The sequence below is a fragment of the Leptonotus elevatus genome, chromosome 5 (assembly GCF_054856555.1).
Source record: "Leptonotus elevatus isolate MCC_2025b chromosome 5, RoL_Lele_1.0, whole genome shotgun sequence".
Taxonomy (NCBI): Eukaryota; Metazoa; Chordata; class Actinopteri; order Syngnathiformes; family Syngnathidae; genus Leptonotus; species Leptonotus elevatus.
Window position 1 is genome coordinate 23,500,769 of NC_141243.1, and position 24,967 is coordinate 23,525,735.

The window sequence follows — 24,967 nt, forward strand, 5'->3', positions numbered from 1 at the left end:
TATATTACACTATCAGACATCAGTTAGCATGCTATAAAAACACAAATAAATAAATGTGGGCGACAAGCTTACGAGGAATATAAACGGATTTTGTATAAACAAACTCACGTTGCTTTCTTACTCTGCCTGGCATTAAGAAAGATGCTGTCGTTCGATGATCAGCGCCACCCTGATTTCCGGTGTTTGCTCCACCCTTCACTTAAAAAAAAAAAAGTAATGGAATAAATAAACATTACCTCACCATTTAGTCGTGTCAAAATTCGAAATAAACACATGTACATTTTTTTGGGGGGGCAAGGTAATATATCGTGCGACGATTACACTGTTCATCCTCAACAGCTAATTTCATATATGTGGCGAAAACGAAAAGGTTGCAACTTCTGAACTAAAATAATGCTCTAACCAAGAGCATGGTTTTAAATGTGAGTCATCTGGGGGGGAAAAGAAAAAGGTAAACACTATAAATAAATAAATGACAATGAATGAGTAAATATGTCGTGACTCGTGACGTCGAACTCTCGAGCCGTGACATCGCCTAGTGTCCAGTGTGGAACACACCCCTCGACGTGTAGCTACCGCTGGTGGAACATCAACGCAATGGATTTTAATGTGAAAAAGCTTGCTACCGGTGCTGGATTGCTTTTTACACGGGCTGTGCAGGTATAAAATTTCCCGATTCGTGCACTACACTAGGTTTGTGGACCGACGTTTTGGTATTCTACCATATGTTTGGATTGGAACCAACAGTCGCTGCCGTTGTGGTTAGCATGGCTAAAGCTACCATCAGTTGACATATTGACAGCTAAAACAAGCCACAGAATGCTTTGGTTCGGGTTTGGGGTTACATTGTTTTTAAAGTTAGTATTGTTTTAGCCTGTTTATACTGTATTGATGCATGTTGATGGCGACAGAAGAATGACGTTTCTAAATATCCAAATGTCTGGTTTGTAGAAGACGCATAATAAATATGTTGTCATAGTTCACCTGCGTGCGTGTTGCTGATCAGTTTACAGGAGAGAAGCTGGGCCAAGCGGAGAAGACTGAGTTGGACGCTCATTATGAAAACCTAATGAGCCGCGCAGACTGCACCAAAAATTGGACTGAGAAGATCTACAGACAAACAGTTGTCTTGCTGCAGCCCAACCCAAGTAAGACATGATGTTTATGTAAATCTCGCGAGATATATTGTTATTAAAGTAATATGAACAACTAAGTTAGGCCAAATAAGGGGGGCTAATGTCTCCATTTGATGTAATTTAAGTGATTTCCACTCATAGTGTTAAACTGAAAAGCCACATAATTTAGTACAACCCTATACCATATCACACAAAATTTATAAATATTATTATTATTGACACAAAGGACGGTTGTTGTAATGTTTACAAAATATTCTCTGCTTTTGCCGCATCATTCAGGACAAATACCAATCCAATCGCTTCACTATATTGCTCACTCTGGATGGACATTACTGTAAACTTCAACTTAACCTTGTGGCATGTATACAGCTATAGTGTGAGGCACATTATCTTATTTTTCCTGACAGTTTGTTGAAGAATATATTGACCATTGAAAACCAGAACACAATAGGATCCATTTAAATGGTAGAAAAAACAAGACAGAGGGTTTAAACCCCCGAGAACAAGAATGGCAACTGGCAGTGGCCCGCAACCACACAATTTTTTTTTTAATAAACCCCCAAAAATCTTCAAAAACCACTGATGAATATTCATTATTCAATACAATTTTTCTACAGGAAATGCTATATATATATATATATATATTCATATATATAAGAAAAGAAAAATGAAGCAAAATCCATGGGTGCCAAACTGTAGGGGTTGACTATTGTTTTCTGTTGTAATATGACCATTCACCTCTAGATGGCAGAAATTACTTAACTGCACTAACACCGGGTCTTATACTACCCTTTACTGTACTCCAACCTGAGTAGGCCTAATAATTTGGAATGATATGCAGGACAAACATAGTACCTCAATAATATAAAAATTTCGAGTTAGTTGATTTTTGTGAAAAAAAAATGCACAAAAGGACTTCTTTCACTTATGGTTGTTTTGCTGCTCATCTCTTTTAGCTGCCCTTGAATGGTGATTATTAGACAGCCCTTTAAAAATCACAGTATGGGTTGTTTGCTTCAAACCCTTTGTTAGGATAGTGGATCTTTTATACATGCGTTGAGAAATGTATTATGAAAAATGACATATGTTAAGTGCACATATTTTGCTTGTATGCATGTATTTTTGTCTATATTTAAAGTGGCATTTTTGTCATGTATCTGGTTAGATAATAGGAAGTGTGTGGTCTTATGTGGCACCCCAGTAGTTATGGTTAAAAATTGTGGCCCCTTCAGCATTTAAGTTACCCATCCCTGCCTTCGCACATTTTTTTCTATTTATTTTTTATTAATTGTCGTCAGCATAGGGTACACACAGTAAACCTTCGGCTCTTCATAAGGTTAGGGACCAAACCATAGCAAAACATTTGCAAGTAATGGACGACCCCCGTCAGCCCGTGGCTAGCGCTAGCAAGTCCTCTGCTTTCACGGCACCCTGTAAAGAGCAGGGCATTTAGGGGCGGCATCTTACGGCGTTAGAGAAAGAGCACAATAAGTAGCTGTTGGGCTCTACAGGCAAATTGGTGAATGACAAATCGGCTGGGGTTTATATTCTTAAAACGTGTTTCTGTTAAAACATTAGTGTTGCATCTGAATTTCAGTGCAGATACATGTAAGTCAACAAAGAAGTTTATATGCAAGTTACTGAGGGTAACTGTAAACATTTGTGCATTTACGAGGTGTTGATAGACGCACAATTCATTTGTCTCATTGTTAACATATAACACTGTGATCGTCACACTAAAAAGAATTTCACAGTAAGTTCCCACATTGCAATGAGATGCATGAGAACAGATGCATTATGACTAGAGCTGTCAAACGACAATTTTTTTTAAATCGGATTAATGACATTTTAGAATTTTGATTAATAACTTAATTATAAAGGATTTTTATAAACATTTTTTACCCGCCAAATTTGAAGAGCAACCTGTTATGTGTTAATTCTTTCTACATTTAATGTTATGAGGACGTCGTCGTCTTTAATATTTTTAGTGTCATATGCAAACATTTCTTACATGCTAAAGTTTACTTTAATGCATGTAGATATGTTTATTGCTCAGACACAACCTGTGGTACCTTTAACGTAACCATGTGCTGTCAAGCTAAAGGATCATTTGTGGCCAAAATTACCGTAAGTGTAGTGTGATTAATCTGCATTAATACATGTTTAATGAGATATTTTTTTGTGATCAATCAATGAGTTAACGCTTTAACTTTGACAGCACTAATTATGACCCACAGATAGTTGTTGGTAGGGATGTATATTAGACAAAATTAACTTGTTTGACAGTGGGGAAAATTAACAATGTAATCATCAATATTTTTTTTCATGTTTAGTATCCTTATTAACATTACTGAAAACAAAAGAAAAAATAAATATTGACCAACATAAAATTATAACTTAATTAACATTGTTTTTAGTCTATAACAAAATATTTGAACTGCACCAATTTGCCTGAACTGATTTTTTTTTTTAAAGTGCCACTGCCACCTACTGTAGTGGACATGCAATTACACTTTGTAGTACAAGCAAAAAAAAAAAAACATGTTCCCTGGGGTCAAACGATTACAAAAATTCAGGGGTACACAAGCCAAAAAGGGTTGGGAACCACCGGGAAGGTATAAGAAGTATTTTTCGCTGCAATGCTGCATGTTTTGCACACACACTACCACCAACTGTTGATAAACTTAACCTAATGCTAGACTGAAAGAAGAAAATGGATGCTCTTCCTCATCCGCAACACTTATTGCCAAAACTAGAAAATTACGGACAGGGTGATTTGCAGTTAAAAAAAAGAAGTTACAAGCTCACTCTCATACACTCAACATATTGCAGCTTTTTAACATTTGGTTTGTTTGATTCTCCATGCTACAGTTGACCACACTGGTGAGTATTTTGCCTCTTTACTCTAGCCCTGTTATGGGAACCTTCTAATCATTTTAGTCAGTTGTATGGATTTTTTTTGTATGAAGCTAAGACTTGGCTGGAAAATTTGTTTTTTGTGCACTAAGCCACTAAATTTCAGTTTAAGTAATGGATCCTGAACCGATACACATTTAACTAAAGTGAGTCAGAATACATGAATGGTCAACCTTTCTAAAATGAAATCCAGAAGGGTGCAAAATAAAGACCTCCTTTTTAGTTCAGCACCTTTCCACTTTTCTGATTAACACAATGTACACAGTACAAGTGCAGTATTTTACAATGTTTTTGATATCTGATGTTTTATCATGATAGAAGTAAAAGTCAGTCAGATCTTAAAATGATCAGTGCAAAAAATAGAATAACATTTAAGGCCCAATTTGCAGTTAATTCTTTATCAGAACAAAATAAATAGTTATTAAAACACAATATTGTTGCTAAGGGTTTATGCTTTTTTTATGGGATTTTGTTTTTAAAGGAGTACGATATGCACAGCCAGCAAACAATATTATTAGTCAAAGAAAAATTACTCATTGAGCAGGAAAGTCCGTTGGGCCAGAAAGCTATCCACAAAAGGGATTTTCTCTATTTATTTTTGCCATTACCCATCCTGTGTTTTTTTTTCTCACACTATCTGTGACTACTTACTGTATAGCTACTGTACATAGAGTAAGAGTAGGTATAGTTATCAGAATCTGTGTAGTCGTAATGTGTAGTATCAGTGTTGTTATTATTAGATAGTAGCGGTTGATAATCAGATTCACCAAGGCTTTCATTTCATGGGCTTATGTAACATTTGGCTGCTCAGCTACTCATTTGATTTGATTTTTTGACAAAGCTTGAAAAGTCCCAACACCATGTAGAATAGAACATAACTGACTTTGTTTGAATCAACTAACTTTTCCTACAAGCTTTGCCTTCATCTGTTTCATAAATATCACAGTAGACTATTTGTCCCGAGTCGAGTGTACCGATTAATGCATATCATTGTATTGCGATTTTATTGTTAACGTTGGCAATATTAGCCCCTAATATGACAATTACTTTCTCTCTCTCTCTGTCCCTTCTGAGAACTTGATACCTTTCCCCCCCAATTCAAAGATGGATAGAAAATGTATTAATGTGACATCAAAAGGTGTCAAAAGTGTTTCTTTGACAGGGCTCACACATTAAAAATCTATGTATTCATTCATTCATTCATTTATATTATTGCATATACAATACACAGCAAATGGCTGGATAACTAGTTTTGAAATCATAAGTCAATAATAGTTTGTTCAACTTTTGTTCAAGTTACTGTAATAAGGGGATTGATTAAAAGGAAAATATATAGCAGATATCTTAGCGTTATTATTTATTACCTATGACAATTTGAAACTTTGGTACACATTTTAGCAAGTATCATGAAAGATGACCACACAAAATGATTTGTTGTGCCAGATCTGGCCCTCGGGCCTTGAGTTTGACACCTGTGCTCTCATGTAATAATGGATTCACTTGTCATCAGTGTTGTTAATAGGCTTATACAGTACAACGTGTGAGGGGTAACACCATGGAAGTTACAATAGCATCTTTGAATGTCTTTATTGCCATCAATAAAGCCTTTAACTTTCTGCAGGTGCTAGAATTGAAGAGTTTCTCTACGAAAAGTTGGACAGGAAGGTACCATCCAGAGTTACCAATGGAGAACTTCTAGGTCATTATATGCAGGATGCTGCTAGCGAATTTGGTCCTGACACTCCATATGGTAAGTGTTATGCAAAACAGTGTTATCCAAGTAAACTCCGTTGAATAATGAATTCTGTGAGATTACTCTTTGACTGCCTTTCTGGGTCTGAAATTGTGTCTTAAATTCAATCTATAACATATTTGGAGCTACTGACAGAAAGCCCTCAATGTCCAAACACATATGGTCAGAAGATTGTACCAACTGACCAAAACATTTCATAAATGCATGTGCCATTGTGAACATCCATCCATCCATCCATCCATCCATCCATCCATCCATCCTCTTTTTTTTTTCTTCCTCTTATGGATGCATTCATAGTACGTACAGTGTATGCACAACCTATACATACCCACATTGATGTCTATACTGTACATACACTACACATATTCAGGGGAAATTGTGGTAATTAGGAATAGGAAAATAAAGCAGTCACGTTCTCGCGTAATGAGTCCTTGGAACACTCATCAGTGTGTTGATGAGATTCCTTTTTTTTTCCTTTATGGCAGTATACTCTTATTTTGTAATAGTGGCATTGTAATAGCTCTTTCACAATCTCGAAAGTAGGCAAGTGCAACAACTGTACACACAACTCATTTCTATTTCCTGCAGGAAGCAGTTTAATCAAGGTGGGAGAGTGTGAGAGAAGATTAGGAACATCTGAGCAGGAGTTCCTTCACACGTCAGCCATCAGTTTTCTTACACCACTCAGGAACTTTCTGGAAGGAGACTGGAGGACTATTACAGTTAGTGTGCAATTTCTCACTGCTTTTGCCGCTTTTTACCAATTGTCTAGGTTCTGTCTTCCTGTTCAAAGCATTAAGAAGCCTGCCCATTTTTTTAGGAATGAAACCAAGTAATCATGTTAAATTCTAACCCCAGAGACTGCCTTTGAATGCTCTCTAACTGTGGGGTTGCACAATGTTACTATGTACAGTGCAGGATTGGCAGATTTAACATAACAAAGCAAAACAAACAACGTGGGTCCCCCTTCCCATGGACTCACCACCAGTGGGAGGTTCCAAAGGGGTCTGGTGCATTGTGGGCTTGGCGGTAGCCAACGATCCCCGGCTACAGAAGCTAGCTCTTGGGACAGGGAATGAAATTCTGGTCCACCATCCTGCGTCTGAGGAGAGGAAAGCAGTGCACCATTAGCACTGTGTATAGTGGAGATGGGGTGCTGCGTTTGACCGCGTTCCTCGGGGAGTCCTGTGAGGGGTGCTTCGGAAGTACATGGTACCAAGCCCCCTGATACGGGATGTTCGGTCCCTGTACGGCCAATGTCAGAGTTTGGTCTGCATTCCCGGCAGTAAGTCGGATTCGTTCCCAGTGAGAGTTGGACTCCGCCAAGGCTGCCCTTTGTCACAGTTTCTGTTCATAGCTTTTATGGACAGAATTTCTAGGCGCAGCCGAAGTATTGAGGGGGTCCGGTTTGGTGGCCTCAGTATGGCATCTCTGCTTTTTGCAGATGATGTGGTGCTGTTGGCTATATCAAGCCGTGATCTCCAACTCTCACTAGAGCGGTTCGCAGCCAAGTGTGAAGCAGGTGGGATGAGGACCAGCACCTCCAAATCCGAGACCATGATCCTCAGTCGGAAAAGGGTGGCATGCTCTCTCTGGGTCGGGGAGGAGATCCTGCCCCAAGTGGAGGAGTTCAAGTATTTTGGGGTCTTGTTCACGAGTGAGGGCAGGAGGGAGTGGGAGATTGACAGGTCTGCAGTGATGCGGGCTCTGTGTCGGTCTATGGAGCAGAAAAAGAAGGAGCTGAGTCGATCTACGTTCCTACCCTCACCTATGGTTACGAGCTGTGACCGGAAGAACAAGATCCCGGATACAAGCGGCCGAAATGAGTTTCCTCCATAGGGTGTCCAGGCTCTCTAACCTTAGAGATAGGGTGAGAAGCTCTGTCATCTGGGAGGGTCTCATGGTCGAGCCACTGTTCCTCCGCGTGGAGATGAATCAGTTAAGGTGGCTCAGGCATCTGATTCGGATGCCTCCTGGACGCCTCCCTGGAGAGGTGTTCCGGGCATGTCCCACCGGCGAGAGGCCCCGGGGACAATCCAATACACGCTGGAGAGACTATGTCTCTTGGCTGGCCTTGGGATCCCGCCGGAGGAGCTGGTTGAAGTGGCTGGGATCAGTCTAGGCTTCCCTCCTAAAACTGCTGCCCCCGCGACTTGACCCCGGATAAGTGGTAGTAAATGGATGGATGGATGGATATTTTTTAATGTTGATCAGAAAACAGACGGTTCAAATCGCATTTATGACCGATGAAATTAGCTTGGAAAAAGGGCAGCCAACCCAGATTATTTTGAAAACCTGATAAAAGGGTATAGAACGTTGTAAAAATATATCTATCGTATATATAAAACAGGGACCTTAAATTAACTGATAAAAGGATAGCAAACGTTATAAAAATAAAAACCTTTAATTAAACTCTGACCACTGTGCAGAAAGAACGACGTCTATTGGAGAATCTTCGCCTTGATTTGGATGCTGCCAAAGCACGATTGAAGAAGGCCAAAGTGGCGGAGGCAAAGGCTGCTGTAAGTTAAACACACTTCAATCTCTATAATCATTAATGTATAATCATGCTTATGGTAATAATTAATAACAATGCTAGTATTCATATGTTTCACTTGCTGTGTATTCATAACCTTGGCAGTGTGAGGATGATGTGAGTATTTAAAACATTCTTAAGAATACATTTTTCTTTCTGCTCAATTTGCTTCCATGAATTTTTGGTTAATGATTGACCATTATCGAAATGGAGTAAGTCAAAGCAAAGCAAAGATTACACAAAATAAACCTACTTCTGACCTAATGTTTAAATCTTGTACATACTGATTTTTGAGAAATAAAAATTTAGCTACATTTTCTGCTTTGGCTTACACCATTCTTATTTGTTTGTGTGTTTGTTTTTTTCAGCCTCAGATCAGAAACAAATCACTTACTGGGACTGCACGCATAATTCTCATTTTGGCTTTAGTTTTTTTAATCCATTTCAGGGAGCGGCCGTTTTGCCACGTGCTGTCAACTAAAGATAACGTCAATGTTACTCAGGGATCAGGCAACGACCAATCACAGCTCACCTGTTTTCTGAAGCAGAGCGTTGATTGGTTGTTACCTGAGACCTAAGCAACTGTGATATCATTTTCACTCAATAGCAAGTGTCAAAATAGCCGCCTTCTGATACTGATAAAAACTCCTGGATTTTGCTGCTCAACTCCAACTCCAGTATTTCACTGGTGCAATATTAACTAGAATAGAACATATTATTGTCAATAATTTTTTGGGGGGTTGACTTCCTCTTTAAAAGTATTTTTCCTTTGTGATAATACTTGACAATATATCATATATGCACAGTAAAAACGAAAATATTAGCATTTATTTTAAAATGTATACCAGTACAACGGCCAAAGTTTGATTATCTGGGAAAATTTAAAGCTTACTTCAGCAGTTAAATCCAAAATGTGAAACTCACATCTTCTATATATTGACGCATCTTCTATATATTGATTAAACACATATTTACATATTTAAAGTCTTTATTTCTTTCAATTGCAATGACTGTGGCTGACAGCTACTAGCAAAATACTTTTGTCACACTTTCATCAGCATTTTTTTTTAAAAGGGATACTTGACTCATTGAGCCATTTTTAGTTAATAAAAAAATTAATATTTTGTCCAGAATAAATTTGATAACTTCATTACTTCTCATGCCGATCAGATCACATACATACAAAAAATAGGGATATCATCGCTGTATCGATCAGTCCACTTGCCCACTTGGTGGTTGTTGGTCAATAGTGACGGAATGCCCACCTCTGATAAATAGCATATAATTAAATTAAATTGACAGCAGGCAGTTCGGACCCTCTTGATCTTATACCCTGCAATGTGCATTCCAGTTTATTAATTGAACTTCTTGGGGGGGGGAAAGTTTTCCACAATATTCAAGTTCATTGACATCTAAAAGTTATTAAGTTGGTTTAATTAAAATACTGTTGTATTATGTATTGGACGTTTTGTGCTTCCATTATCGCTATCTAAAAAAATCTTAGTCAAGGAATAATTATCCCCGAAATGCATACAATGCTTGTGAGCGTTCACTATTGATTTCGACTCAGATTTTTATCTGAACATTGAAGCTCCATTTTTTCCCCCCAAAAGATAAAAATCTGATTTAGTTCTACCTTAATGCAGGTTAGCTTTTTTATGTCAAACCATTGCTGACTTGCTGTCGAGATCAGATCAGAATGGTTTGGTTCAGTGCATTAGATTTCCAGTGGGACTAATTTCTGTGGGACTCTATATAATGTTTACATTTCTCTAAACATAATATGAATGAAAAATATAGCAACTGAATTGAACATTTCCAAATTGTATGTGAAAAATAAATCTGTTTCTTTGTCTTCTAAAGGTGGCTCCAGATTTTCAGGAGACCAGACCCCGCAACTATGTGCTCTCTGCAAGTGCCTCTGCTGTAAGATTCTCCTTCACTAAAACTAAATTCAGAACTGTACAATCAACACTCATGTTTACATGTCTGCCTCGCTTCACAAAAATAGAAAACCTTTACATAAACAAAGGCTGACATCACTGTATATTGTACTGTATTAGCATGCTATAGACTTAATAGGAATGGGTGGGGATTTTTGTTCCCCCCGCCCCTTATATCACTCCTCTTGCACCCATTTTAAATACTCCAATACATTTTGGAGTGACTGAATGATGCTTGTGAAAAATAACTAATACCTTACCTCCTCATTACCACACTAGCTGCCTTCTGCAATTCTTTGCATTATTTAATAATCACCAGACCACTGATGTACCATAAACCGTATTTGATTGGCTTTGCTGTCATTGAAATTTATAGCGTTTTTTTTTTTTTTTTTTTTAAATTTATGTGTGTTATTTGAGCAGACATGGAATTGTGTACATAATAACCAACCAGTGTACAGTAGTTTGACGACATCGAGCTTTTCAGTTTTAGGGTATATCTAATACCATGTGGGGGTGGTTCTGTCTTTACGCTGCCATGACATATTCAAATTGTGCCACTTAAATGTAAATACTGGGTTTCTCGCATTAATAACCTTAAATGATAGGAGTTTGCTGTTTTTTTTGTGTTGTTTTTTGTTACGCTGGTTATATTAAAGCAGCCTCGTAATAGCTCCCAGAAGGTCGAGACGCCATGACAGCTACTGCTCGCAGCCATATTTGCCGAGAAAGAGCGAAACCGTGATGTCACCACGTTGAAAGCCTTTTTGGCTCAATCGACTCACCCGATTAAATACGGCATTTTTTGACGAATGGGAGTCATTCTCGCAACTCTCTATACTCACGGAAGGTCTATCAATCCGTGACCGGCGACACCTGTTTGCTGAGGAACGAGATGAGACAGGAGGAGGTGCTGCTGCGTATGCCGTATAGAAGTATTCTCGCGCTGTATGAAAGCTGTCAGTTTACTGTATATACTTTACGTTTAAATTAATAATCATTAAAATATTATCGAGTCTGGATGGCAGACTTGCATCTATAGACAAGCGATCTGGCGTCTCACTCAATAGTAACTAATGAGTGCGACTGTGCGAGTGACGGCCTGTCAACGTGTTGACGTCATTCGCCCCAAAGGCCACCGGGATTAAAATAAACAAAGCGAATGAGTTTGGCAAATACAAGACGAGCTACAAAAATGGGAACACCAGGTATTTATCAATTTTTAAAATATATGCCCCGTTCCCCCATCAAAACCTCGAAATGTTACTCCGGAGTATAGAATAATCAGGGCTGTACTCAACTCTGCTTACTTATGTAATCAAATAAATTTAGGTTTTTATTATTGTACTATTTTCCCCTATAATATAAGTTTTTATTAAGTTATGGTAGATGGGGAAAAAGTAAAAAAAAAAAAAAAATGAGAATGTGGAAGTGATGCAGTTACAAAATCTTTTTGCATTCCCACGCCAGCCGCCCACTCCCCATCTGCCCCGCCCCTCTATTATGTAAACATCCTTCCATCTATTATCGGAACGGTATAGAAAATGCAAAATTTGTGTTTACAGATTTTTATTATTTCCATGTAATTCTTTCTAAATTCTCTTTTTTTTCTGTCATTTGCTTGTATCTTTCAGCTTTGGAGTGAGGAAGTTGAAAAAGTAAGCATGACTATCTATTTATTTATTGCATTCTGTAACCTACCCCAGGACTCTAGACTAATGTTATGTACTGATTGCACGGGTGCGCCCAATTTTTTTGGTTGCACCAGCACTAAAATTAGTTGCAAAAAATAAAAAATAAATCACCGCATTACATTTACAGAGCGTTCAACCTATTGACTTCCTGAACAATTATATTTTAACTTTCACATTTTAAAAATAACATTACAGTGAGTCTGCAAACAGGAATAATGTTGATTTCTCATCCGGGTTTGTCAGGGTTTGTTCAAGGTCACAAAGTTCACTAATCACTCTCTAAACAGTTTTAATGTTATTTCTTGTCGCAAGGAAATTTTGAACATGTTCAAAATTTCTTTGCATACAGCAGTACTGTAAATAATATGATAATGACCTGATTAAGAAAACAATCCCTGTGTTGGTGGGTTTAATCCGAACAGTTTTCCAAGATTAAATAAGATCCACCTGTAGTCCTAATATAATAAATAAAAAATTCTCAGCCAAGGTTCTAGGTTGAATAGTTTACTCTTTTTTGTTTTAAATTCAATGTCATACATGTTTTTGTTATTTCAGGCTGAACATGAACTCAGGGTTGCCCAAACTGAGTTTGACCGACAGGCAGAGGTTACACGGCTTCTTTTGGAGGGTATCAGCAGTACACATGTATGTGAGCCACAACTCTTTTCATATCATAGATATTAATGACACAAACGCAGTGATCTATTTTGACTTTACCTTGGGGCAGTATCACAGGGTTATACTGTATGCCAGAAACCAGAGGGAGGGAGTATGTCCAGGACTGGGACTATATATATATAAGATTTTTCGTACACTTGGATGTAAACATTGGCTTAATGTGAGGCCATGGTATTCTTCTTCTTCTTCTTCTTCTTCTTCAAACTGAGAGTCACATGCTGGTGTATCCTTCAAGCAAATGTACCACTTTCAAAGTGCATTTGCGGTTTTGTGGCTGCCTGGTTGGGCTTAATTGGTGAAATGGAGTTAAACCTCACTAGTGATGATGTTGGATTGGTGGACAGTCTCACGGACACATAAAAAGAAATACAATAAAATTCATTGTGCTATTATTAAAATGTATTTATTATGTGCCCCAAAAATTGGTATGCTGATAGTGAGACAAATACACGAGACAGTGAATTTTTTTCACAGACACCACAGGGATTTTTTATAAATTTAAGATGACATCATTGTAATTTATTTGGTTCAAATAATGAAAGAGTGGTCAGGAAGCACGAGTCGAGTCGTCTTTCACACACGTGGATCGTCCTGATCGAAATACAATTAAGAATGTTTAGAGTTTTTCAGATTTACTCTGGAGAAAGATCAAATATGTCATTGTATGTGTATGACTAACCTACTTTTGTGCTCCTGCTGAATGAGTTCAGACAGCAACAATAAATGCGGTGAACACGTTCAAACGATTTTGTGTGTGACTGTTGTGGTCATTTCACTTCAGGTGAACCACCTCCGCTGCCTGCATGAGTTTGTGGAGGCCCAAGCAACTTATTATAAGCAGTGTCACTTCCACATGCAAGAACTACAGAAGGAACTTGGAAGGTGAGAGCCAGCTGGCAGAGTGTGGATGAATGTGGAATTCAATTCATACTATATTGAACAAGTACAGTCATTCACACACAGGGCGATTGGCGATAAAGCTCTGTACAAGGGCCCTGTTCATTGACTGAGATTATCCTTGCAGTAGGGAAAGACAAATGTTGGCCATGAATTTCTGCTGGAGTCTCTCTGACTGGACAGATTGAACACTTCTCACCTCTCTGCTAAACGGTTATTTCGCCTCTTTGTGGCTGCTTTTGTCTCAAACGTAAGGGACTCCATCAGAACTGGCCGAGAGGGAAACATTCTGGCATCTGTGGTGGACCATCATGCGGCATTGAGACTTCATGATACCATGATAGACCATGAGAAAGCAAGACTTGAATATGGAGGAGCGGGAAAAAAAAGCGGAAAACGTTTTGAGTAAATAGGGCCATTGTGGCTGCTAAAGGACGTCGTTAGTAGATCCTGTGCAACATCCCCACCAACAATGCACACAGTCTGTTATTGTTAGTATGTCTGCATGGAGTGCGTTAAATCCATATGTAGCCACGCCCTCTGGTATTACCCTTTTAACTCATTCACGGCCATTGATGGCTATAGACATCAAAAATTCATTTGAACTATTTCTATTGGTTTAATTTTTTTTTGCACTTTTGTTTACAAGAGTATGAAAACTTAGAATTTTGTATTATACATTTAAAAAATATATAAAATGTTTGATTAATTGTGTGTTAACTATTAAGTCCTGCAATTAATTACGATTACAAATTCTAATCGCTGACGCCCCTAATTTTTAATAATCTTTAAAAAATATATTTTCTTTAAAAAAAACAAAAAAAAGGAGAAGAAGAAAAGATTATTACAAATTAAGGTCATCAGGTGATTAAAATTAATTGTAATTAATCGCGTGACTTCACTCGTTAACTCACGATTAAAAACAACAACAAAAGATGATTAACAATTGGCGTCAATGGCAGTGAATGAGTTAAATGTACTGGACATTCAGGCTATATTTTCTCTGCTTTCCCCCAGACTTCCAAATGCTTTTGCACCGAACTCCAGCGGCTCCATGGCGACTGCAGACGCGACATCAGAAGACTTTAACAGCACTGAGATGGACACACTGAAGATTGAGGAAGTGCAAGCGCCTGCTGCTGGGACTCGCAAGGCCAAAGTCCTTTATGATTACGATGCCGCTGACTCCAGTGAGCTTTTTCTCTTAGCAGATGAGGTGAGGTTTGATTAGGATCAAATTTCATTGTCCAGAAATCCATCTTGCTTTATTTTTAAAGGGATACGTGACTCATTGAGCCATTTTCAACAGTAGAAAGTTAACATTTTGTCTATATTTAATTTGATAACTTAATTATTTTTCATAAACAATTGTTTTTTCCACTTGTTGTCGACTGAAGATGACATCACCTGTGCTGAAGAAGTAGTTAACGACCAATCATGGCTCTGTTTGGTGACCAAATTCAGAAAACAGGTGAGCCATGATTGGTCGTTAGCTACTTCCTCAGCACAGGTGATGTCATCTTCAGTCGACAACAAGTGGAAAAAATAATTGTTCATGAAAAATAATGAAGTTATCAAATTAATTCTGGACAAATATTACCTTTTTGCTGCTGAAAATTGTTAAATGAGTCAAGTATCCCTTTAAACTCGAATTGATCAGTTAACATGGGTGTCAAACTCAAGGCCTGCAGGCCAGATGTGGCCCTCGTAAAAGCTCGCCACCATTTTTCTTTGACTTTTGTTCCAACTGACTATATGTATCCATCATAAATAACTATAGGCAATTATTTGTCAGACAGAACATACCAGGAATAAGGGACAAGAAATATAACTGCTTCACCCTTATTCATGCACATAGTTTGTAAGTTTTAAAAAAGACACTCGTGTTCTTCAAATGGAGGCATAGCCGTGCCAATATTAGTGTTTATATAGCACAATCATGCGTGGTTCGAACTGTTCCTTTTGCAATTGGTTGCACCCTTTGTTTCTGAATAAGAAGACAAACTTATGTTGCATTTTCCTAAAATGAAAGATTTACTGTTTCATTTTAAGTTCATGTGCTCACAAAACTCAAGCAGTGTGTTTTGCATTTTGTTTCAAAACTGTGAATTTAAAACCAACATACAGTTGTGCTTAAAAGTTTATGGGTATGTCAACTTGTGAGCACAACTATACATGAACAAAAAGCTAAATGACGCTTAACTCATTCACTCCCAGCCATTTTCACTGAAGCAACCCCCTTCACTCTCGGTTGTTTTACTAGATTTTGACTGATTTTGCAAGGCTCACAGAATATTGTGTTCCATTGCTATACAAACATGGAACCTACCAAAAGAAAGATTAGAGTCTCTTCTTTCATCAGGAAAAAGATGTATATTTGTATCTTTTTCCGTTTTGCAGCAATAAGCATTAGAATCTAGCTAAGTTTCATCATTATTCGCAAATCTATTTAAGAGCTTTTTTTCCACTATGGTCCTGGTTGATCTCGTTTGCTCTGCTGCCACCTGCTGGCCGTTTGTGTAATAACTACAATTTCTTCAACCGTTCTTTGCAGTTGAGAGGCTGCATTAAAGCCTTCTGTATGCTCTCGCATTAAAAAATAATAATAATAATTTTTTAAATGTATAAATACGTCTTTGGGACACTTAAACGTTTAAAATAGAGCGTATTCATACGTTTTTGGGAGCAAATGAGTTCATGACACAAAAACGCTATGAATTGTAACCAAAATTCCCATGCGCATCTTTACTTACGTCCACCTCAACCTCAACCGTATTTGCCACAGCGTTTAGGATTTTATGGGCATTAAGCCAGTTAACCAGTTAAGCCTTTTTATGATGGAATTTGACACACAGACAGGACTAACAAATGTTTGTGTTTGAAAAGACAACATCCTGAAGAAGGAGATTACATTATTTTCTCAGTGATAAGAAATAACTTTTTATTTATGTCGTTACCATGTCTGTTTATTTATTTATTTGTTTTATTTATTTATTTATTCGTTTCATTTATTTATTTATTTGTTTTAGTTATTACTTTTCACATATACGAACCTTTACGTGACTATGTGTTGCAGATCATTACAGTTTACACAGTCCCAGGAATGGACACTGACTGGCTGGTTGGCGAAAAGGGGGACCAAAAAGGGAAAGTGCCTGTTACCTACCTGGAGCTTCTCAGCTGAAGAATGATACACTGACACAAAAGTGGCCGGGTACTGCTGAAGCCATGATCATACTCCAGTCACCTCAATTCATTCTTCCAGTTACTCTTACTCTACTGTCACAAACATTACACAACAGCAACTATTTGATCTCATTTACAAGCTTCATTTTTGATGAGCTGCAGTGTGTTACAAGTATATACCTGTTTGACAACAATCTGCTCTGTGACGCACGTCACACTTCAGTTTGAATGACATTCGAAGCAAATTACTGTTAGAATTATTTTGTCCACGATTATAATCGGCCGATGATTGCCCTCCAAACATCGGCCAAATGGCCGATTATTTTCCCCTTAACGTTATCATTGAAGAAAGTTTCAGACGCTGTGAAAGTACCCTGAATGCACCATTTTGTCTGTGTAGCATTAGCAACTAGCAAGTGTGTAGCATATGTTATTTTGGTCATTCTGTTGTCCCTAAGCGTCCTTTAAGCTGTTTAATGACACCCCAGTTGGAGTTAACTGTAAAACTAAACACACGACACTAAGAATTACATCCAATGTAAATTTAAATACAAAACATTTTTCTTTTTTTTAAAATCGCTAGCCTAGCCCTAATGCTAAAAACGAAGGGGCATCCTATTCAAATTCTAACAGGAAATTAGCATCGATTTTCCTTGAGTGTCTATCCATGAAATGACGAATATTCACACACAAATGCTGTGGGAACACATACCCACAGGTAAGATATCTACGCAAAGGCACAAATTCTTCCCAATGTGCGAAAAGCGAGTTATTTATGAATTCAATCGCAACTTTCTTCTGTACTCACTTTAAGTGTGTACACCATGGATGCATTCAATTAATTTTATGCATTCAATTTGTATTTTTAAATAATTGGCATTGGTATTTTTTTCTGCCAAAAATCTGTATCGGCATCGGCCTCAAAAAATGCATATCAGTCTGGCCCTAGTCCTGTGTTTACAATTGTTTCAACTGCCATCATCGTAAAACTAAAGTCAAGGTATAAAGTAACATTTCAATAATCTGAATTACAATGCAACTATAAGCAGAAGTTACCCATTAATTCATTCAGTCATTATCCGAACCACTAGCTGACTTCGGGTGAGAGGCGGGGTCCACCATGAACTGGTCGCCAGCCAATAACAACAGAAGTTAACCAGAAATCGTTAAAAAACATTATAAATAGTGATAATGATTCATCAGGACTTGACATTGACCATATTGGATTGAAAAAGAAAAGAAAAAAATCAATGTATAGCATGGGCCAGACAAGTAAAATGGATATTTTTAAAATATTTTAATGTAATCATTATTGTCGTTGTTTTTAAACTTGATATGCAGCAGAGCAGACAGGGTGCCCCCCGTGCCCCCCAAACCAAACTAAGTTTATACTGTAGAACGACAGCTGGAAGTATATACTTACCGAAATAAAACAGCTAGCAGCGCTAAACCTTGTTGAATGCGATAAATCAAGATTCCAATGACTGTATTTATGCGTCTTTCACATCCTCAAGAGAAAAGATTCCAATTCGAGTCCACCTAACTTGTCTTCTGTAATTTCCAGTTACCACATTTTTTGTTAGCTTTTTTTGTCACAAAAAGCCAAATGAACTTTGGGGTACATTATTTTTCACCAAAATATTGCTCTCCACCCCCAAATTGTAACATGTTCGGCGTGGTTGAAGTTGAAGCTACTACTTTATATTAAATCCCTCACACTGTTGCCATTCCATGTATATTTATTTGCTAATGTTGTTGCTCTGATTTACTTATTATTGTGTGTTTTTGATGGTATGTAATGTGTAAATAAAAAAAAAGAAGCTAAAATGCCTGCATGGAAGACTAATGTAGTAGTGTCATTTCGGATTTTGGAAGCCCAACACTTCTTGAATTCTTAGTTGACATGAACTGCATGCATTGCTAGGCCCAGAAGTATTTGGACAACAATAAGGTTTTATTGGATTTGCCTTCATACAACCACTCCACATTTGTAATACAACACAGTGTACCATGCGATTCAGATTTTTATTTTTATTTTTATTTTTTGGGTGCAATTTTAGAGCGGTTTACTAACAATTATTTTAACTCATTCACTGCCATTGACGACTATAGACGTCAAAAATTCATTTGAACTATTTCTATTACTTACATTATTTTTCTACTTTTGTTAACAAGAGTATGAAAACCTATATTGTTTTATTGTACATTTAGAACAGATATAACATTTGTGCTTAATTGTGAGTTAACTAGTAAAGTCATGCGATTAATTACGATTCAAAATTTTAATCGCCTGACACCCCGAATTTTTGATAATCTTTGTCGCGTCAGGTGATTAAAATTTTCAATTGTGATTAATCGCATGACTTCAATAGTTAACTCACGATTAATCACACATTTTATATTCGTATTTCAAAAAAAATACGGGGAGGTGAGACTACATGCTTAAAGGCTGGTCTCTAGTCGGCTGCAGGGGATCGGTTTTTGTTTTCGGCAATGAAAGGCATTGATTGGCCTATCATGAACTTTTCCACGGAAATCAGCCGATCACGATTGGTGGCCGATGCATCGGAGCGCAATTCACTTAGTAGCCTTTCAACTTTGATTTGATTTGTGGAGAAAACAGATAAAATATGCAATTTACCTTTTAGGAATTGTAGCAATTTCATGTAGAGTAAAATACATGTCAGGGACTTAATAGTTTTTCAATTGTAAATATAACCAGACTTTTTTTTTTTTCATTTACACTCAGCAGTAGGCTGAATTATGGAGTCCATGGATATCACTACACCAAATCCCTATGAGTCTGCAGTCAGTCACTTTGTTTCTTTAAGGCTATTGCCACCTTCACTTTGCACCTATCCTTCCATCTTTTTTTTTTTTTTATTTTTAAATGCATTCGTTATTAGTTGAGATCAGGCTTTGACAGTACAGGCTACACTATTTGTTTGCAGTGCCTTCACATCCATTTTGTAGCATTTAGCTAACTATGCCATATGCACGTCACTATTAACTTCTGTCACTAGTGAGATCAACAATAAACACGTGAGCTATAGTTGTACATGCCCGTGACAGCGCCACGATCAGCCATTCCACACGTGAAAGACATGATAAGCTTTGAAAGTTTTGAATGGATTCCAGAACATTGGAGCACTTTTGAGATGTTTTCAATCAAGCCTCTGCATTTGCTGCACATCCATGCCCATCGTTTCTAGAATACTTTTGATTTCTGATGAAGTTGTGAAGGTTGGTGATCAAGCAACTCGAGACGTTTTGAACTCCGTGTTCAACGAGTGTGGTGAACGAGAATGGTAAAGGCCAAATTTTTGTGAAACCTTGTTTGTCATTATATGCTTCTATGTCTAATGCCACCAGAATGTTTCCTGAAGAGTCTGTCAATAACATTTAAGTGTGCATAATTTTAATGTTGCATGCCACTTTCTGGCGCTACTGTAATCGTTGGTGGATCAGTATCACAAAAAATGACCCAGACAGTATGTGCTCCTTCACAGTCCACGTACATGCATGTACATTTGTCACCTTTCATTTGACCATGATATGTTAGAAATGTTTATGGAAAGTGCATTTTTAAGGAGTGATGTACAAGCCCAATTCCCCAAAAGTTGGGACACTATACAAATTGTGAATAAAAACTGAAAGCAATTATGTGGAAGTGCCAAATTTCAATATTTTATTCAGAATAGAACATAGATGACAGGTCAAAAGTTTAAACTGAGAAAATGTAACATTTTAAGGGAAAACTGTTGATTTTAAATTCCATGGTGTCAACAAATCTCCAAAAAGGCCATTTTCACCACTGTGAGGCATCCCCTCTTCTTCATCCCCTCTTCTTCTTGCAACAGTCTGCAAACGTCTGGGGATCGAGGAGATAGGAATGCTGTCCCATTATTGTCTAACACGCGTCTCTCTAACTGTTCAACTGTCTTGGGCTTTCTTTGTTGCACCTTCCCCTTTATGATGCGCCAAACGTGCTTTAGAAGTGAAAGAAGTGGACTGCAGGCTGGCCATTTCAATAGCCGGACGGATCCTTTTCCTACGCAGCCATGATGTTGTAATTGGTGCTGCATGTGATCTGGCATTATCGTGTTGAGAAATGCAAGATCTTCTCTGAAAGTGATGATGCCTCGATGGGAGCATATGTTGTTCTCCAATCTGAATCTACCTTTCTGCATTGACGATGCCTTTCCAGATGTGGAAGCTGCTCATGCCACACGCACTCATGCAACCCTATACCATCACAGATGCAGGCTTATAAAGTGAGTGCTGGTAACAACTTGGGTTGTCCTTGTCGTCTTTAGTCACTATGATATAGCGCCCCAGTTTTCCACAAAGAACTTCGAATCGCGATTCGTCTGACCACAAAACGGGTTTCCACTTTGCCACACTCCATTTTAAATAACCCCTGGCCCAGAGAAACGCCTGCGCTTCTTGGTCTGCTTTAGAAATGGATTATTCTTGGTACTGTAGAGTTTCATCTGGCAACGGCGGCTGGCACGGTGGATTGTGTTCACCCACAATGTTTTCTGGGAGTATTGCTGAGCCATTTCTGTGATTTCCCTTACAGTAAGCATTCCTGTTTGTGGTGCAGTGCCATTTAAGGGCCCGAAGATCATGGGCATCCAGTATGATTTTTACAGCCTTGACCCTTACACACAGAGATTGTTCCAGATTCTCTGAATCTTTGGATGATGTTATGCACTGTAGATGATGATGACTTCAACCTTTTTGCAATTTTTCGCTGGTAAACACCTTTCTGATATTTCTCCACTATCTTTCTGCGCAACATTGGAGGAATTGGTGATTCTCTATCCATCCTCGCTTCTGAGAGAGACTGCCACTCCGAGAAGCTCTTTTTATACTCCAATCAAGTTGCCAATGGACCTCATTAGTGCTTTGACTTTTCCAGCCTCTTATTGATACCTGTCCCAACTTTTGGGGCCCTATTTTCATAGACAAGCACTCGTGTAATCTACCGTGTTTGGGAACGCAATGCTCCTCTCTGGTCCCTGGCGCATCTCACAATTTGGTGACAAAAAGTAGACTGGATTTTAGACTTGTGAAAAGCAAGTCTAACTTGTGACGCAGGTGGTGTGACGAGATTTTGGTGCATATAAACAAGGCGCAGGCAGACCGATTTGGCGCCCTGCGTACGTGTTTGGCGGATGTCATCGTATTTCATTCCTAAATCTCAGAGGTGGGCAAAACCATCATGACGGATGGCTACCTTTCAGCAAATTTTCCGCATTTCTGGCAAGTTCTTTAAAATTCGAAGCCTCGTAAAAATACACAGCTGCTTTGGTTGATGCTTTGCTCGTGTATTTTTTACAAGGCTTCGCATCATAAAGCACTCGCCGAAAATATTACTATTTACTTTGTAAATGGCTTAATGGGCTGCTCTCTCTGACTTGTGGGCCGGGCTTAGTGATGGGCAGATGAAGACTTTTGAACCCTCGGAAGTTTTCCATGCAATTGGTATACGAAAAGGTTCAGCTCGTGAGGCTTCGTGTGCACACAAACCCCCCTGGTGGCCAAAGCCTTGATTGTCTTTTGAACTGTGATTGCTTTTTCTTTTTTCCGGTCGCATGAAAAAAACTGGAATCAAAACAACAAATAGAGGTCTTCTGGGATTTGTTTATTTATTAATTTGTTTATGATTAATTTGTGGTTTATGCTATGGTACATTTTGAACAAAGGGCATGCTATGTTTATGTTCAAATTGGTATTTACAGTTTTTCTCCATAGGTTTGGCACATTTCTTGAAACTGAGATGACATTTTCAAAACTGCAAGCTCATTTGGCCAAACAGACTTACATTTATGCACAATTTATCAGTTCATTAGCAAAAGCACATATCAATCCCAAAACTGGTCACACCTGCTTCACTCCAAGTTCCTTTCCCAAACAAAGAGTCGGTACTGTCACAACCGCAAAGATCCTTCTCAATTGCTTTGGCTCATCTGCATTCACTTAGTGCTTTTGCCAAAAAATTTACTTGGATGATTTTGCACAACACCATGGATCATCTGCAAAAGCTCATATCTCTCCCAAAACAGCTTACCTATGTGTCAAAATCACATTTCTATGTCATACAAGTAGTGTCCCCAAAATGCATCGACCCTCTGGCATTCTGTGAGCACTGCAGGTCAAAATCATTAGATGTTTTTGTCACAATAGCAGAGGTGCCGCAAACAAAATCCAATTATATATAAAACATAAACGATTTTACAAGAGCAGTTTTCAAAGTTTGCGGTTTGACATACTCCACTCACAGTCAAGGGAATTGCAATTTTCTATTCACACAAAGTTACTTACACAGAGTGCAACAAAAGAAAGTGTAAGCCGAATTCTGTATATTTATGAAAAACTAAACTCACGACCTTCTGCTTGGGAGACAGCCGATCGACTCCCTGAGCCACAGAGCTCCTGCTGAGTGTTAGTATATCGCTCGTGTCAGCTGGAATCTTCGTAACTCCAAGACCAAAAACATCTTGAAACTAAGCAAACAGTAGAAGTGGCGTAGCTCAGGTGGTACTCAGATGAGCAATGCAACTTGTACAAGGAATTGCTTTGAATGTCGCTATTTTACATACAATTTGTTGAAAAAAGAAAAAGAAAAACATAGACCAAAATAAATCAAACACACACGTGTTGAATAAGAGACACATTCAACTACACACATGAAAAGGATTAACGTCCTTATAACTTACTAATGACACCGCACAATGCATTCTGTGAACAATATACAGGTATATGCAAAATAGGTAGATATAACACGCCCGGAACTCATATGGGCAAAGTGTTGTCATGTTTCATTTGCATTCGTGTTATTTTTGGGACAATATAGTTAGAGTTGCGCCCTACAATTTAGGCCTGGCCCGCAAATAGCGAAAATCTGCGTATAATTGACGGCAATTATTATTATTATTTTTTATTATATACAATGATTTTACCAATCTGGCCCACTTGGTAATATAGTTTTCTTCATGTGGCCCCTTAGCTAATATGAGTTTGACACCCCTGACTTACACCCTGAAATCCTGCTGACATGTTTTAGAGAGGACAGTCATTAGATTGAAAAACAACTAATCCATTCGATCAGCAAGATCTATTGATTTGCAAAATGCGCTAAATGTGGGCACATTGTGCTAACTGAAGGCTAAATGTACACAACAATTTGCACATATCCACTGAGGCAATTGAGACATGTACTAAGACATTGGCAATTTGATGAAAGCAATGAGAAATGCCATTCAGTTGAGACCAATTTTAAGGTAGTTTTGGGATTTGTCCATTATATTTCAAAAATGTCATCTCAGTTTCAAGAAATGTGCCAAATCTATGGAGAAAAACTGTAACAAAAGATTGTGACTGATTGATTTTGTGTTTACAAATGCTTTTGATTAAAAAAATGAATAAAACTTCCTGTATTAGCTTGGATATATACTGTATACGCCTTTACCTTGCAGAATTTTTGATTGTTATAATTTTTTGTATTTATTAAATTTTTTACATATTGCTACAGTCATAATAAACAATTTTGCCAATTTGTTTCCTGTGAGACTTCATCATTTCCCTATAATGAATCCCGTTTTGATATGCACTTCAGAATTTCCATCCTGGATTGCTCAATGTACATTTTGAACCGTCACGAGCCTGGCTCTTGGAATGGAGGGATTTTTTTTTTTTGGTAGTAAAATGAATTGTCCATCCATCCGTTATCTGAACCGCTTATATTGACAAAAATTCATGAATTGCACTATATCAGACCTGAAGACGCCGGCCCACAAGGCATCTATCTTCCTGCTATGCCTGACGGCTAGTGCAGGCCTATTTTACTACCACTTCTCTCTTCCTGCTCGGGTACCAAATGATGACGACTGAACCTGATGCTGCTGTATGGATTCTGCATCGACTGACTGGGACAAAATCTGACGCGGGCACCATTCTTGAGGCGTTGCTATGGAGAATTCTGCATCGACTGAGCGGGCGGGGTTTTTGAGGAGGACCCACTTCTCTGAAGGCATCTTCCTGCGGTGCATTAAATTGACTCTCACGCTGTTCTAGTTGACAAGTACAGTACAGTATGTCTTAAATGTTGCCCACTATTTTGTGATTAGAGCTATACACTATTAAATTTGACTTGACTTGTACGGCTGCAGCGAGTAACGTCACGTGAAAACCATTTGAAGAACATATGACAGAAAGACAAA

General features: G+C 38.2%; 2 protein-coding genes across 5 annotated transcripts in view; one reads left to right on the forward strand and one right to left on the reverse strand.

The window, feature by feature from the left end:
• The window catches only part of dph7 (diphthamide biosynthesis 7), a 20,123-nt gene extending 19,124 nt beyond the window's left edge, over window positions 1-999 (reverse strand). The window contains exons 1-2 of one of the 3 annotated variants that reach the window (XM_086075054.1): window positions 985-999; window positions 109-198 (exon numbers count right to left, since the gene is read on the reverse strand). The gene's annotated coding sequence lies outside the window, so the exon portion shown is untranslated. Of the gene's footprint in view, window positions 1-108; window positions 199-279; window positions 428-984 lie in introns of those variants that run through there. The other 2 variants (XM_086075053.1, XM_086075055.1) reach the window with 2 other exon arrangements.
• sh3glb2a (SH3-domain GRB2-like endophilin B2a) lies at window positions 509-18,579 on the forward strand. 2 transcript variants are annotated; one of them, XM_086075056.1, is made up of 12 exons: window positions 509-660; window positions 1,007-1,148; window positions 4,008-4,019; window positions 5,674-5,802; window positions 6,394-6,527; window positions 8,235-8,327; window positions 10,205-10,267; window positions 11,919-11,942; window positions 12,534-12,623; window positions 13,438-13,538; window positions 14,571-14,769; window positions 16,630-18,579. In XM_086075056.1, the coding sequence occupies exons 1-12, from the start codon at window positions 598-600 to the stop codon at window positions 16,735-16,737; spliced, it is 1,158 nt and encodes a 385-aa protein (XP_085931182.1). In that variant the 5' UTR covers window positions 509-597; the 3' UTR covers window positions 16,738-18,579. The 2 variants fall into 2 exon arrangements, with proteins under 2 accessions (XP_085931182.1, XP_085931183.1); XM_086075057.1 differs by lacking the exon at window positions 4,008-4,019.
• Window positions 18,580-24,967: the final 6,388 nt, after the last annotated feature.

What these genes read in the sequence shown, in the direction of transcription:
- sh3glb2a (XM_086075056.1), top strand. Translation starts at nt 598, where the DNA reads ATGGATTTTAATGTGAAAAAGCTTGCTACCGGTGCTGGATTGCTTTTT. An exon ending in GAGACTGGAGGACTATTACA is followed by an intron (nt 6,528 to 8,234) that starts GTTAGTGTGCAA and finishes ACCACTGTGCAG; the next exon opens with AAAGAACGACGTCTATTGGA. An exon ending in TCTCTGCAAGTGCCTCTGCT is followed by an intron (nt 10,268 to 11,918) that starts GTAAGATTCTCC and finishes TGTATCTTTCAG; the next exon opens with CTTTGGAGTGAGGAAGTTGA.